The following is a 17,525-nucleotide window of genomic DNA, read 5'->3' on the forward strand; positions in this document are numbered from 1 at the left end:
TCTGATTAGCTAACAGCACATCACATGTTATTCCGTAAGCAATTGTATCACTCAATAAAACTTTTCATTCATGATAACACGTGGTCCCACAATAAAGTGCACAGGTGAATTAAATAAAAACAATATAAAATTCGTTTTTCTTGATCATAGCTAAAAAAATGTAATTATAAGTATTGAATGCTTCTTTTTGTAACTTCATAGGGTTGTAAAAGCGTTGACCGTGCGCACATTTTTAGAATGTTTCCGCGCTTCATACAAAATGTACTTCGGTCAACGCTTTTACACCCCAATGAATTTACAAAAAGAAGCATTCAATTCTTAAATATGATATAATAGACAGTGTTGTATAAAAGATAACAAATTTTAACTTTAAACATCAGGTGATTTTAAACAATATCATATTAATTAAACAAATTACACAAAGAATGCTATATAAAATAAATACAGTATTAAAATATAGAATCCAGAAAACATCAACATTGCTTATTTTAATCTGTTTAAACTTCCATTTACAATCAATTAAAAAAGTAAGATAACACAACATGCAGTTAGAGTTACTTCTCTTTGATAGTCTTTTTTTATCTTTCATTTGCCAATGTGGCTATAAATTTTATTCAGTATATATTTTGGCAAAAGAGAATGATCATCTATACCGTGTCAAAGTGATATTATACAAATATAGCCATTTTATGAGGTCCATACAAGGATATATTAATAATTTGTATATTTTAACAAATTTGATTCATTTAGGGATAGTCGCATGTTAAACTATATTTTCGAAGGAAGAGAGAAAACGGTGGATAGCAAAAAGCATACTGCACGGTTAATTTTAGAATATCTAAAAAACGATATATACTTTGTGACGTCATGTACTGAATTTCAGGGTATTGTTAAAAGATCTTACACGTTTTCAAACAAATGATATTTGTGATCGATTATTTGACGAAAAAAATCTTCAAATACATAAGATGACAAACAATAAAAAAAAGCAATAGAAATAACAACTAACATTTTTTATTGTCAAGGGGATAATTCATATTAACAAACAGTTCAAAAAGAGAAACAGACAGGGTGTTACTTTTGGAACAAGAATTGCACAGATACCTTTCTGAATCATCAAAGTTCATCCTAATTATTTTTTAATTGTGGGGGGGTGGGGGTGTATTGATCATTCTAAAGTTTTCTGTGTAGTGTTTTATGAAATGTTGTTTGTCTCATTTTCTCTCCAAGGTGAGGTTTGTCTTGATTAGATAGTACAGTGAAACATGGCTAAACCGAATCCTGCATAAACCGAAAACCTGTATAAACCAAACATGTTTTTCAGCACTGTCATATCAAGTTGTATGCGTTGTGAATCTGATATAACCAAACATCGGCCAAAACCGAACAAAATCTTAGTCTCGAAGAGGTTCAGTTTAAACAGGTTTTCCTGTATTTAATCTCCTCTTTTACAAAATTTTAAATTACTTATGCATGGTTTCTGTTTTCTTCAATATGTCCAGCATTTCTGCAGTTTCATTCTGTGGTTCTTCCTCAGTTTTTTCTGTCAATAAAAAAATGACAGCTTTACTTAAATTTGTATTAGATATCCAATGATTACTAACTGCATATCAATCTTCTGTGGTTCTTTTATTTTTCGCAAGTACCATTTTTGTAGATTGAGTAAAAATTGTATTTTTCATTGATATTTGATTTGGGGGTTTGTATACATGCCTATAGAAAACTTGTACTATGTTGAACTTTTATTTTCAGTTCACTGTTGCCCCTGTAACTTATTATTCCACTAATAGTAATAAATCCACAATATCAAAGATTTTATTCCATAATTATTGATAAAATTTGTACTATTTTAAGAAATTGATGCCATTACAGATGATTGATAAGAACATTGTTTTAGATAAATTGATTAGAATAGCCATGTCATGTTAAGTTTCAAACAATATCACTTTTGAAAAAACACACAGATGCAGTGATTAACAAGAATGTGTCCATAGTACAGGAATGCCCCACTCGCACTATCATTTTCTATGTTCAGTGGACCGTGAAATTGGGGTCAAAACTTTAATTTGGAATTAAAATTAGAAAGATCATATCATAGGGAACATGTGTACTAAGTTTCAAGTTGATGTAACTTTAACTTCATCAAAAACTACCTTGACCAAAAACTTTAACCTGAACTTCGCACTATCATTTTCTATGTTCAGTGGACCATGAAATTGGGGTCAAGACTATAATTTGGCATTAAAATTAGAAAGATCATATCATGGGGAACAAGTGTATTAAGTTTCAAGTTGATTGGCCTTCAACTTCTTCAAAAACTACCTTGACCAAAAACTTTAACCTGAAGCAGACGGACGAACAGAGGCACGGAGGGAAGGACAGACGAACGGAGGCAGTCCAGAAAACATAATGCCCCTCTACTATCGTAGGTGGGGCATTAAAAAAGTTCAAACTTAGCCTAAACAAAACAATGTATTAAATATTTTTTCCGTATATATATTTTCAGAATTAAAAAGATGCATAAAATGCTATAAATGGGAAATATCATAACCATACATTGTAAGATCTAGAACTTTATCTAATATTCAAATCAGCATGATGTGTTAACATTGTGATTCTTCTGTCCTTTTATAGCTTACTATAAAGTGCAGATTTTGCTTATTAAAGTACAGACTATAGTTGTTAATTTCTGTGTCATTTGGTCTCTTGTGAAGAGTTATCTTATTGACAAGTATACCACATCTTCATTTTTATATAGACAACTTTGTCCTGGTGTATAGTTGTCTCATACTACCCCATCTGATTTTCATACTGTACAATAATTTGTCATAAAACTAATACTTTACTTGTACACAATTGTAGAAGATACTTAATAGCTTTAAAGAGTTCTTCATCCCCAGATTCTATATCGTTCAAGCTCTTCATCAAAGCAAACAGTCCTGACTCTTCTAAGATATGTATTTTGTTTTGATCTACAAAATATACTTCCATTTAAATCATTTATGTGTGTATACATTAAAAATAAATAAATTATTTAATAGACTTGATAATTTAACTGAGTCTTCATATAAAATGCTGGAATACAAGCTCTGGTAATCCTGCACAGAGTATGCAGATTATTTGAATGCAGTGCACGAAGTATATCTCCCTGCATTAAGTATGTACAGTATTATAATGAGCCTCTGTAGATTTTCGTGCACTGAGTACTAGCAGACATGTTCAGGAAGCCCTGAGTAAACTTTGATAAAACGATGAAGTAACAAGAATGTGTCCCCAGTACACGGATGTCCCACTCGCACTATATTTTCTATGTTCAGTGGACCGTGAAATTGGGGTCAGAACTCTAATTTGACATTAAAATTAAAAAGATCATATCATAAGGAACATATATACTAAGTTTCAGGTTGATTGGACTTCAACTTCATCAAAAACTACCTCAACCAAAAACTTTAACCTGAAACTGGACAGACAGACGAACGAACGAACGGACGGACGGATGAACGGACAGACGGACCACAGACCAGAAAACATAATGCCCTTCTACTATCAAAGGTGGGGCATAAAAATTAAGATGATAGTAATAACAGTACCTGACATTTCCACAGCATGGACAAGTGTTACAACAATTTGTAACTTTTCATCTTGAGATATCTTGTCAGTATCCAGTAATTTGACCATTGTTTTCACCGTCTCTAATCGTCCAATTTCTTCCGCATTCTCCACTATAAAAAATATTAAGATAAAATTCATCCAGGTGTAACCTTACAAGCATTTCTGTCAAAAAGGTTAAAAATGCAAACTAGAGGCTCTAAAGAGCCTGTGTCGCTCACCTTGGTCTATGTGAATATTAAACAATGGACACAGATGGATTCATGACAAAATTGTGTTTTGATGATGGTGATGTGTTTGTAGATCTTACTTTACTAAACATTCTTGCTGCTTACAATTATCTCTATCTATAACAGTACTTTCTGTGGAAAATGTTATTGAAAATCTTCAAATTTTAAGAAAATTGTTAAAAATTGACTATGAAGGGCAATAACTCCTTAGGGGGTCAATTGACTATTTTGGTCATAGTGACTTATTTTTAGTTCTTACTTTGCTGTACATTATTGCTGTTAACAGTTTATCTCCATCTATAATAATATTCCAGATAACAAAAAAAAAACAGCAAAATTTCCTCAAAATTACCAATTCAGGGGCAGCAACCTAACAACCGATTATCCGATTCATCTGAAAATTCCAGGGCAGATAGATCGTGACCTGATCAACAATTTTACTTCCTGTCAGATTTGCTCTTTATGCTTTGATTTTTGAGTTATAAGCCAAAAACTGCATTTTACCCCCATGTTCTATTTTTAGCCATGGCGGCCATCTTGGTTTGTTGGCCGAGTTACCGGACACATTTTTTTAACTAGATACCCCAATTATGGCTAAGTTTGGTTAAATTTGGCCCAGTAGTTTCAGAGGAGAAGATTTTTCTAAAAGATTACTAAGATTTACGAAAAATGGTTAAAAATTGACTATAAAGGGCAATAACTCCTAAAGTGGTCAACTGACCATTTTGGTCATGTTGACTTATTTGTAGATCTTACTTTGCTGAACATTATTGCTGTTTACAGTTTATCTCTATCTATAATAATATTCAAGATAATAACCAAAAACAGCAAAATTTCCTTAAAATTACCATTTCAGGGGCAGTAACCCAACAACGGAACGTCTGATTCATCTGAAAATTTCAGGGCAGATAGATCTTGACCTGATAAACAAGTTTACCCGGTCAGATTTGCTCTAAATGCTTTGGTTTTTGAGTTATAAGCCAAAAACTGCATTTTACCCCTATGTTCTATTTTTAGCCATGGCGGCCATCTTGGTTGGTTGGCCGGGTCACGCCACACATTTTTTAAACTAGATACCCCAATGATGATTGTGGCCAAGTTTGGATTAATTTGTCCAGGTAGTTTCAGAGGAGAAGATTTTTGTAAAAGATAACTAAGATTTACGAAAAATGGTTAAAAATGGACAAAAAAGGGCAATAACTCCTAAAGGGGTCAACTGACCATTTCGATCATGTTGACTTATTTGTAAATCTTACTTTGCTGAACATTATTGCTGTTTACAGTTTATCTCTATCTATAATAATATTCAAGATAATAACCAAAAACAGCAAAATTTCCTTAAAATTATCAATTCAGGGGCAGCAACCCAACAACGGGTTGTCCGATTCATCTGAAAATTTCAGGGCAGATAGATTTTGACCTGATAAACAATTTTACCCCATGTCAGATTTGCTCTAATTGCTTTGGTTTTTGAGTTACAAGCCAAAAACTGCATTTTACCCCTATGTTCTATTTTTAGCCATGGCGGCCATCTTGGTTGGTTGGCCGGGTCACGCCACACATTTTAAACTAGATACCCCAATGATGATTGTGGCCAAGTTTGGTTTAATTTGGCCCAGTAGTTTCAGAGGAGAAGATTTTTGTAAAAGTTAACGACGACGGACGACGGACGCAAAGTGATGGGAAAAGCTCACTTGGCCCTTCGGGCCAGGTGAGCTAAAAAACAAGTGGGTGTCATAATGACATCCTATACAATTTATAAGTGTCACTGTTGAAACAATCAAGTGCAACAACTCTTGAACTGTATAAGTGAGAATTGTGAAAATCAAATTTGGCCCTCTTTTTTTGTCATGAGAAACAATATACTATTTGAAAAGGTTTTATTGAAAGGATCAGAAGTTAAATCATGTAAAAGCTCTTCTCTCTTAAATCAATAACATGATTTTCTGTTAGAAAACTTAAGTAGACTATGCAGTATGGGATATGCTCATTGTTGAAGGCAGTACAGTGACCTATAGTTGCTAATTTCGGTGTCATTTGGTCTCTTATGGAGTGTTGTCTCATTGTCAATCATACCACATCTTCTTATTTTATATCTAGTCACCAGAAGTATGTGTGTCTACTATTTAATGTTATGAGTCCATATACACCAATCCATCAGGCCTAAAAAAAAAAGATATGTGTTTCCGGTAACATCATTTTGAAAAATAGGGTCGGTAGGTCGGAATTCTTTTTTTTTTTTTTTTTTTTTTTTTTTTTTTGACATCGTTAATGAAATCCGGAAAATGATCATGTTTTTTCCAAGTCCGGATCCGTAATTAGTTTCAAAAACCTGAAGTGTGCCATTTGCAATGTTTTTGAAGCACCTGCTGTGCAAATTTCTTGGATTTTAACCTATTTGGAATACCTTTTGACATTAATAAAATGTTTTACTGGCTTTCTATGCAAGAGGAAGCAAGAGAGAAAAAATATTATGTCATCTATCAGAAGCCTGTGTCAAAAACAGGGTCGGTTGATAAATTTTTTTTTTTTTTTTTTTTTGGAAGATCCAATAAAAAAGTTAGGGTCGGGGCTAAAAAACAGGGTCGGTCGGGTTACCGGAAACACAGATCTTTTTTTTCTCGGCCTCACACAAAATCATACCATTGTCTGTGATACAAGCATCAATAGTATTGATAACCTGAATGGAGAGTCTGTCAATAGGTTTCCCTACACACTGGTTTAACTTATCTGATAACACATTTAGTCCTCCACATCTTTTTACTTGTTCCTGGTTTTTGTCTGAAAAAGAAACAAGAAATAATAAACTGGAATTGTTATGAATAAGTGTCAGCTACAATATATATATAACACACGGCCAGCGAAAGCTCTTTTTTTTGAGAGCCCAGGTGGTCATGTGGTATAGCGGGACGGCTGCAGTGCAGGTGATTTGGTGTCACGATATCACAGTAGCATGGGTTCGAATCCCCGCGAGGGAAGAACCAAAAATTTGGGAAAGCAAATATACAGATCTAACATTGTTGGGTTGATGTTTAGACGAGTTATATATATTATTAGTTATCTAGTGTGCTAGTGACCTAATACGGTATATATGGGGTCAGTAAATTCCATATGGGGTGAGAGCGAAGCTCGAATCCCCATATGGAATTTACTGACCCCATATATACCGTATTACGTCACTAGCACACTATGTAACGAATTTATCTTACCAACTATCTTAACGTGTGAAATTAAGACTAGTGGTTCTCAAAATGAGCAAGTCTGCAATACTGTAAGCCCTCAGAAAATACTTCCATTGATCCTACAAAAACAGTTGCCAACAATAACTTGTTGGAACTTTTAAGATTTTTTTTCTCAGTACCGTTTTGTTTTTTATAAAGGGACATAACACCATTACTAACCGTGTATGAAATAAGCCCTGCCCCCTTCTTACCTAATAAGGAATATAAAGGGACGTAACTCCACTACTAACCGTGTATGAGATAAGCCCCGCCTCCCTACTAACCTAATATCAAATAGACACGGTTTGCAAGCGGACGCTTTTAACCAATCATATTCCTGGAAATGTATAGGAGGTAAGATAAATATATACTAGAACACACCCGCGAAATCGCGGGCATTCAGAGCGTATTTGAAAGGATGTAAAGTGTTGTAGGAAGAATTTTTGTAAAAGATTTAATGACTTGATAATTTCAGGAAAAGTATCAAAAGTCATAGGTACTTGGGTACAGGAAAATGTTTTTTTAACTCTCCTCCTTTATTTCCAAAATTCCCAATTTTTGTTTTCTATTAATTTCATTATGAACATACATTTAGTGTACATGTATTATGAACATTCCAGTCAGGAGCCTGTAATTCAGTGGTTCAGTGATATTTGTTTTTCGTTCATATTTGTACATAAATAAGGCTGTTAGTTTTCTCATTTGAATTGTTTTACATTGTCATTTCGGAGCCTTTTATATCAGACTATGCAGTATCGGCTTTTGCTTATTGTTGAAGGCCGTAAGGTGACCTTTAAATGTTAAGTTCGGTGTCATTTTGGTCTCTTTGTGGAGAGCTGTCTCATTGGCATTCATACCACATCTTCTTTTTTTTTGTAAAACATTTAGTGACTTGAGAATTTCAGAAAAGGTATCAAAAGTCATAGGTAATTTGAGACAGGATAATTGTTTTTCTAGCCGGGCTCCTCCTTTTTCCTTTTTTTTTTTTGTTTGTTCTCTATTAATTTTAATGACACATGAATAATTTTAGCGCTTATCTGTATATTATGAACATTCATTAAAGGGGGGTCGGGGCAGAGGCGGATTTAGCCCCCCCCCCCTTTCTGGAAAATAATTGGTTGCTTATATAGGGATCGGAGCGGGCCCATCTTAGGCAGTCAACGGGCCCCTGCGTATGAAAATTTCTGGATCCGCCACTGCGGAGGGGCCCTGATCCCAATATCCCGTGCTTAAAAACATGAAATCCCGAGGTTCTGAATTTATTATACAAATTAAATATCTCGACATCCCGAAATTCGAAAAAAAAAATCCCGGATCCCGAAATGGTCAATCCTGAAATTTCGATCTTAAAAACACTTGTTCCAGACGTCCAGAAAGTGTATTTTCTTTTTACAGTCAATTCTCAGTTTAATAATTGATCCACAGCGGTCATTGGTATATTATTCAGACCCTCTCTATTAAATAAACCCTGTGACTGCCGTGGATAGTAAACTTGAAAATGATATCAGAAAGAAAATACACTTTATTCGTATTATATGTATTTGTTTCAAAGTAAAAAGAAAAACGCAACCCGGAGGTCTAATCTGACTTAAATTTCGTCCAATGACGGATATAAGACAGAAAACACGTGCTGTATTCGTAGTATTAATGTATGTTCAAAGTATACAGAAAAACGCAAACCGGAAGTCTAATCTGACTTAAAATTTCGCCCAATGACGGAAACATATCCGGACGTCTTTTTTCTCGTTTTTCACCCAAAATCACTCAATCTGAATAATCATATGAATGGATGACAAATGCGATTATGCACTGTTTCCATAGGACACAGAGGCATGATGATTAATTTATTGTGGAAAGAAGAGAAGCGACACCCAAAATGAGGTCTTCTCGTTTAATAGTATAGATATGCCTTTGTTCAATGTCAAAATCTTATCACAAAAACACTACTTACAAATTATTTTAAAATCTCTCTATTACTTCTAAACCCAATTTGCAGTTTTTGCCATTTCATTTCATACATTTAATATTATAATTCCTAAATCTTTTTCCTACTAAATTTCAATGCTGAAATGCTTGTAGCTCAAAAGAATTTTAGCAAGAAATATCTGTGACATGTGTAATGACCTTGACTTGTGGAATATCATTGACATCTGTAATGACCTTGACTTGTTGATTATCCTTGACATGTGTAATGACCTTGACTTGTATAATATCCTTGACTTGTGAAATGACCTTGACTTGTAGAATATCATTGACATCTGTAATGACCTTAACTTGTGGAATATCATTGACATTTGTTATGACCTTGACTTGTGGAATATCCTTGACATTTTATATGACCTTGACTTAAGCTATACTTACCATTATTGGCCACTGTAAACCTGATGAATGACAGTAATGGTCTGATGACGTCTGAATCATGTTGTTGTATTATGGTAAAAACATAGGGTAGTACAAATCCACATACTCTCTGGTTCTCTTCTGTAAGTATATAACATATTATTAAGCCATTTTCAAAAGATATAAAAACAAGAATATATGTCCATAGGACACTATATACACTGCTCACATTATAACATTTTAATTTTCAGTTAACAACAAAATCAGGGTTAAAATCCTAAGTTGGCATATATTGTATATTTATTTACTTTTGTGGGTACCATATTTTGAGGATTGAGGAGAAGTTATATATTCATATATATTTGACTTTATTCGCTATGCTAATGTCTACCTACAAGATCATTGAAAATGTACACTCTGAAATTTGAAATCCAGGAAAATTGGTATCCCACAAATAATTATAAATACTGTATGTTATTGTTGTTTTTTTATCTTATTTTTGTTGTTTTAATGCCACTTTTAAGAACCACATTTAGGCTATTTAGGGTGGCCAGTTTTTATTTGTGGAGGAAGCCGGGGTGACCAGATAAAACCACTGACCTTTGATAGGAAAACTGACAATCCTAGAAAATTAAGATTGGAGTCTAGTGCACCTGGCTGCACGAGGCTGTTCGAACTCACAACCTCAGTGTTGATTAACTAGTAACAACAGTAGTATCTACTTAGACCACTGGGCCACTAGTATGTTAATTGTTATTAAGTTTACTTTAATTCAAAATGAACATGTGAACAAGGTAAGTTTCAAGTTTGGTTGCGACCACAAACTTCTTTTAATCATCTTTCAACCAAATACTGGACAGACAGATCAGAAAACATGATCTCTGATCATATCATACATGTATCATAGGCAGGTCATTCAAAGGAGTAGGTCCGGTAAGGACCAATTTTGGCCTCAAATTTCAGGTTCATCTGACGAAAGATTTTGACCACTTTTTAAACACTTAAGTGTCTATTTCATTTGAATCAATTATTTTATGTGAAAGATTTTAACTGATTTAGTCATAAAAAACGATCCGATTCAAGCTCAAATACGAAAAATCTACCAAATATGCCAAAAAATGTCACTTTTCAGATAGTTTTTGTCAAAAATGACAGTGGCTGCATCAGTGTTCATCCTAAACCTATATATATGTTATGTATTATTATAAAATACAACTTACTAGGTCCAATAAATAACTGAAAGTTTACATTTTGACAATTTTGTAAAACTGCTATATTTTGGGGCCAAAATGGGGTCTTATTTACTGGACCTACTCCTTTGACTATGATTTATACAAGGATTTAAAATCCTCAATCTTCTTTCAGTTTTGAGATTGTTGTTTTTTTTTTCATTATGATACAGACCTTAAAACAAGAATATGTCCCAAGTACAATGATGCCCCACTCGCAATATCATTTTCTATGTTCAGTGGACCATGATTTGGGGGTAAAACTCTAATTTGGCATTAAAATTAGAAAGATCATACCATAGGGAACATGTGTATTAAGTTTCAAGAAGATGTGACTTTAACTTTATCAAAAACTACCTTCACCAAAAACTTTAACCTGAAGCACGACAAACAGATGGACGAATGGACGAACGAAAGGACAGACGAACAAATGGACCCACAGACCAGAAAACGTAATGCCCCTTTACTATTGTAGGTGGGGCATAAAAATCTAGAGCCTGGAATTTCATTGTTTGATAAAAAATTGAATTAATCAGAATCAATCCTATAGAAATTCTGATGTAATGTTGTCTAACGATGAAAAAAACTTAGAGATTTTTAGTACAACATGTTTTTTTGTTGATCATATAACTTGTTTTCTTCATAAAAGTAATTTCAGTTCACTTATTTTTAATAACATGATTTCTGTTTATTGTATAACTTGTTTTCCTCATGAAAGTAATTTTAGTTCACTTAATTTTTTAACAAAATGATTTCTGTTTATCAGATAACTTGTTTTTCTCATAAAAGTAATTTTAGTTCAAATATTTTTAACAGAATGATTTCTGTTTATCAAATAACTTGTTTTCATTATAAAAGTAATTTTAGTTCACTTATTTTTAACAGAATGATTTCTGTTTATCAAATAACTTGTTTTCCTTATAAAAGTAATATGTCCATAATGACCTTCATTGATATCATATTGTCAAGATATTTGCTGTCAGAATGTCATCATTTTTGTCAATGAAACTAAATTAAGGATGAATCTGTAATAATCGGAAGTTTTTTACATACAGAATTAAGCTTGTTGGCTTTAATTATAAAGGAAATTAAAAGATTTCACAATATGGAGAAAGGACGACAAATTTGTGGTTAAGCAATTCACTTTAATTCAATTGCTCTTGACAATACACTTCACGAGAATTCAATCAGACTTGCTATATATTTAAGCCTATCCTATTAACCAAATTTCAGAAAATATAACCTAATTTTTTTTTGAAAAAATTTGATTGGTTACACTAAGATTGCCTTGAATCTATTTGTTCATTCAAAAATAAAATTCTTGAATGAAAATTACATTGATCAAGTGTTTTGCAAATGAATTAATAAACTAAAATTATATCAATGGCTATTGATTTTAAATTCATTGTTTTTGAACAAAGGAGAAATATCCTTTCTTTTCAATTAAATGACGGGGCTAATTATTTTGTTCTGAAATAAAATTATCTGAAAATCATTAAAAAGTCAATTTAAAAAACACCTCATTCTACTTTAAAACAAGAGGCTGTCACAACGCCAGCAAACTGGATTTATTAACATTTATTTGTATCCTGCCAATATCACAAGAACCATAACTGATGAACGGTGAAAGTGAAAATCGTCAATATCAAATTTGACCTCCATTTTGTCATCAGTATCAACATATTAAAATTTGAATAGCTTAGGTTGAATGGTTCATGAGTAAATGCACGGACACGACTAGAAAAGCCATTTTTCAATCTTTCAAGAACCATAACTCCTGAACGGTAAAAGTCAAAATCGTCATTATTGAACTTGACCTCCATTTTGTCATCAGTAACAACATATTAAAATTTGGGAAGCTTTGGTTGAACAGTTCATGCGTAAATGCACGGACACAACTGGAAATGTCATTTTTCAATCTTTCAAGAACCATAACTCCTGAACGGTAAAAGTCAAAATAGTCATTATTAAACTTGACCTCCATTTTGTCATCAGTAACAACATATTAAAATTTGAAAAGCTTTGGTTGAAGAGTTCATGAGTAAATGCACGGACACGACTGGAAAAGCTATATTTCAATCTTTCAAGAACCATAACTCCTGAACGGTAAAAGTCAAAATCGTCATTATTGAACTTGACCTCCATTTTGTCATCAGTAACAACATATTAAAATTTGGGAAGCTTTGGTTGAAGAGTTCATGCGTAAATGCACGGACACGACTGGAACAGGGCTTCCAAAAAACATTTGAGCCTACCGGACATTTTATATCTGATCCCGATTTTAATCCCTTAAGACTAAGTCACAAAAGGCAATTATGGTAATCAGATGGCCATTCCAATGATAATGACATTAGATTAAAAAACGATTTTAAACTTTACTTTGTTTTGGATGTTTGGATGTAAACTGTTAAATTGGCAGTGCATCATTCAAAGTGTGCACATCAGCGTGCTCATATCTGCCATAGACTCTTTATTTGTGCAAAATGACATGTCAAAAACTTCATTTTCGTTTTGAAAATCACGTTTTTCTAAAACCGGATGTTGACTTGACAATGGTAAAACATGGACCGTAAACGGATACGTAAAATCCGTGTACATTTGCAAAAAATGACTGAGTGAAGAAGCTCTTTCCACGTTATTTATTCAACAAAATGCTTGAAATGAACGTTAAGATACAGGTATCAATGATAATTTTAGCATTTTGAAGAAATAAAGGATGCATAATTAAATTTCCCACCTTTGCACATGCCCACACATGTTCTAGTTCATTCGACGTAGTTCTGACATTTTTCATTTAAACCTTTTAATTTTTTTTATCAAATCATGTAGATAAACTAATTTCTTATAATTTTAATCTTTTGGATTAAATCAATGAGCCACAAACCGCTGAAATTACATTGTAAGAAAATAATTGTGAAAAGACCGATCAATTTACACGATGTCCGGTACTGAACATAGTTTACCTGTCAACTGAACAGGTAGATATCACCTGTCCAACAACTAAGTAGCCTTGATTAAAATTAGAAACTATTGAAGTAGGGGTTGTTTTGATAGTAATTAATCATCATGTCACTTTTATGACCGGAAATGTGTAGATGTTAAAGGCAAAAGGTTGGGTCAAAAAGATCGTGACTTATGTTAAAATGACCGAAAAAGCCTTGAAAACTAAAATGTATATGACCGTTTCATGCTTTGCCCAGCCAGACTTTTACCGGACATTAATCAAATGTCCGGAATATATGACCGTTTTGGAAGCCCTGGACTGGAAATGCCATTTTTCAATCTTTCAAGAACCATAACTCCTAAACGGTAAAAGTCAAAATCATCATTATTAAACTTGACCTTTATTTTGTTGTCTGTAACAACATATTAAAATTTGAAAAGCTTTGGTTGAACGGTTCATGAGTAAATGCACGGACAACATTTAGATACCGGCCGCACCAACCACCCGACCGCCCGACCGCCGTACATCCCCAAATCAATTTATCTGGATTAAATAGGCATATGAATGTTATCAAGCTAATTCAGTGGTTGTCGTTGTTTATCTTGTTTCATACTTATTTTTTGGTTATTTTTTTATATAAATAAGGCCGTTAGTTTTCTTGTTTGAAATGTTTTACATTGTCATTTCGGGGCCTTTTATAGCTGACTATGCAGTATGGGCTTTGCTCATTGTTGAAGGCCGTACAGTGACCTATAGTTGTTAATTTCTGTGTCATTTTGGTCTCTTGTGGAGAGTTGTCTCATTGGCAATCATACCACAACTTCTTTTTTATAGCCACTCAATGAAATTCTAATCTATGTATACATCGTTCACACAGTTGTTAAAACAAAGTGTATGTACAAAAGCAAGTACAGGAAGTCTTAGTTTGTTATTGACAGAACTTTTCAGAAATTAACAATCTTTTTGTTATTGACAGGACTTTTCAGAAATTAACAATCTTTTTGTTATTGACAGGACTTTTCAGAAATTAACATAATCTTTTTGTTATTGACAGGACTTTTCAGAAATTAACATAATCTTTTTGTTATTGACAGAACTTTTCAGAAATTAACATAATCTTTTTGTTATTGACAGAACTTTTCAGAAATTAACATAATCTTTTTGTTATTGACAGAACTTTTCAGAAATTAACAATCTTTTTGTTATTGACAGGACTTTTCAGAAATTAACATAATCTTTTTGTTATTGACAGGACTTTTCAGAAATTAACATAATCTTTTTGTTATTGACAGAACTTTTCAGAAATTAACAATCTTTTTGTTATTGACAGGACTTTTCAGAAATTAACATAATCTTTTTGTTATTGACAGGACTTTTCAGAAATTAACATAATCTTTTTGTTATTGACAGAACTTTTCAGAAATTAACATAATCTTTTTGTTATTGACAGAACTTTTCAGAAATTAACAATCTTTTTGTTATTGACAGGACTTTTCAGAAATTAACATAATCTTTTTGTTATTGACAGGACTTTTCAGAAATTAACATAATCTTTTTGTTATTGACAGAACTTTTCAGAAATTAACATAATCTTTTTGTTATTGACAGAACTTTTCAGAAATTAACAATCTTTTTGTTATTGACAGGACTTTTCAGAAATTAACATAATCTTTTTGTTATTGACAGGACTTTTCAGAAATTAACATAATCTTTTTGTTATTGACAGAACTTTTCAGAAATTAACATAATCTTTTTGTTATTGACAGGACTTTTCAGAAATTAACATAATCTTTTTGTTATTGACAGGACTTTTCAGAAATTAACATAATCTTTTTGTTATTGACAGAACTTTTCAGAAATTAACATAATCTTTTTGTTATTGACAGAACTTTTCAGAAATTAACATAATCTTTTTGTTATTGACAGGACTTTTTAGAAATTAACATAATCTTTTTGTTATTGACAGAACTTTTCAGAAATTAACATAATCTTTTTGTTATTGACAGAACTTTTCAGAAATTAACATAATCTTTTTGTTATTGACAGAACTTTTCAGAAATTAACACAACCTCCATACTGTCAGAGTTTTCAAATGACGTCACACACCTCTAACATAGGTCTGACAAACAAAATGCAAGAAATACTTGCACACACTAATATCTGTTGATTAATTAGTAATCAAATTATCTCCCCTTTATATTTGTAAAATTAAATTAATTTCCGTTAAATGAATAAGATGTATGATTTTTTAGCTTTGGGCATATATTCATAATATACAATGATTATATACGTGTATAGTGTAACCTTCTAGTGAAATTTCCTTGAACTCCATCATGATCAAATAAAAAGCAGCTAAATTATAGTGAATACAATAAATGCTATTGGATTATCTCCCCTTCATCATGATCAGCCAACAATTGTTTTTTATACTTTGTTGTCTGCATTCCACTGAAAGGTTCTAGTTCTTGCTATCCAGCAATTCATGTCTTGTATTGTACATCCAGCATGTGTACATAACATTTTAAAGAGTTTCTCCCAGATTTCATTGGACAAAGCAACTTGCAGCCAAAAGTCAAAGGGAATTTTATTCAGTTGTATTGAACATTGATCATTATTCTGTACTTTTATACTATTGTATATCATTCATATGTTAAAATTATCATTTTTCACAGGTTTTTTTAATACTTTTCTATGAGAGGCTCAGGGAAGATATAGTCATAATATATCTCTATTGAAATCAATTAAAGTATTGTTGTTGTTATACCTTAATACATTAAAATAAAACAAACCATTTTGAGGATTGTTGACACACATACAGAGAGCTGCTGCTACACTAGACCATAGTTCAAGACCAGTTGTCCCTGCATCATCAAACCAGCAATCTTGTCTACCAACACTTGGTAAAGAAGTCCTATAAAAATCTATTTTATATCAAAGATTTTATCTTTCTAGTTATTATAAGAAACAGCTGCGCAATGAGCTCAAGATACGCCCGTCGTCTTGTGTACAATAATCATAAATATTTTCTGAGATACAGCGTGACATGTGAAAAACTACCTTTTTTAACAAAAAACTCAATATTTTTAAAATAAAACTTTGAATCATCACCAAAAAGTATAGAGATCTAAAGATAAATATAACTAAGAGGTGTGTGAAGTTTTAAACAATAATCATAAATTGTTTCTGAAATACAGTGACATGTGAAAGCTCCCCCCCCCCCTATTTTTTTTGGCAAAAAAATCAATATTTCTAAAATAAAATTTTGAATCATAACCAATAAGTAGACAGATCTTTCGATTAAGGTGGTACCCAACACTTTCATTAAAATTAATTTGGCTCGTTTAATTTTCGTAAAATTTTGTCTAAGTATTCACTTTTACCCTTTAACAAAAATATTCAAATATAAAAAAATTTTGAACCAACCGTTTTGTCAGAAAAATTACACTGGTTATATAGCAATTTGACAAACACCAATTTTGATCATTGAAAAGCTTAATATTCCTTTTACAACACAACGTAATTAAAATGTTAAGCTTACTTTACAGAGTTATCTCCCTGTAGTGTTAGGTACCACCCTAACATAACTAATAAGTGTGTAAGGTTTTAAGCAATAATCATCAATCGTTTTTGAGATATGGCACGACATGTAAATACCCCATCCCCCTTTTTTACAAAATACTCAATAACTCAAAAATTAATTCTTGAATCATCACCAAAAATTATACAGATCTTAAGATTAATATAACTAAGAAGTGTGTAAAGTTTTAAGCAATTATCATAAATAGTTTTTGAGATACAGCGCGACATGTGAAAAAAAACCACACCCCTGTTTTAGTTACAAAGTCCCGTAACTAAAAAAGTTTTAATCTTATTTTCACAAAAAAAGTATACAGATCGTTTGACCATAATAAGGAACAACTGTATTAAGTTTCATTAGATTTGGACGAGTTGT

The 17,525-nt window shown here is 32.3% G+C and overlaps 1 protein-coding gene across 2 annotated transcripts in view; it reads right to left on the bottom strand.

The window, feature by feature from the left end:
• Nucleotides 1-17,525, bottom strand: part of LOC139502699 (putative leucine-rich repeat-containing protein DDB_G0290503) — a 41,855-nt gene that overhangs the window by 10,716 nt on the left and 13,614 nt on the right. For both annotated transcript variants that reach the window (XM_071292247.1, XM_071292246.1), the window contains 6 exons: nucleotides 16,363-16,484; nucleotides 9,422-9,541; nucleotides 6,483-6,620; nucleotides 3,591-3,722; nucleotides 2,847-2,972; nucleotides 1,468-1,543 (listed from right to left, as the gene is read on the bottom strand). In XM_071292247.1, the coding sequence (XP_071148348.1) occupies nucleotides 1,468-1,543; nucleotides 2,847-2,972; nucleotides 3,591-3,722; nucleotides 6,483-6,620; nucleotides 9,422-9,541; nucleotides 16,363-16,484 (714 nt within the window). The remainder of the gene's footprint in view (nucleotides 1-1,467; nucleotides 1,544-2,846; nucleotides 2,973-3,590; nucleotides 3,723-6,482; nucleotides 6,621-9,421; nucleotides 9,542-16,362; nucleotides 16,485-17,525) is intronic.

The sequence above is a fragment of the Mytilus edulis genome, chromosome 14, assembly GCF_963676685.1.
Source record: "Mytilus edulis chromosome 14, xbMytEdul2.2, whole genome shotgun sequence".
NCBI lineage: Eukaryota > Metazoa > Mollusca > Bivalvia > Mytilida > Mytilidae > Mytilus > Mytilus edulis.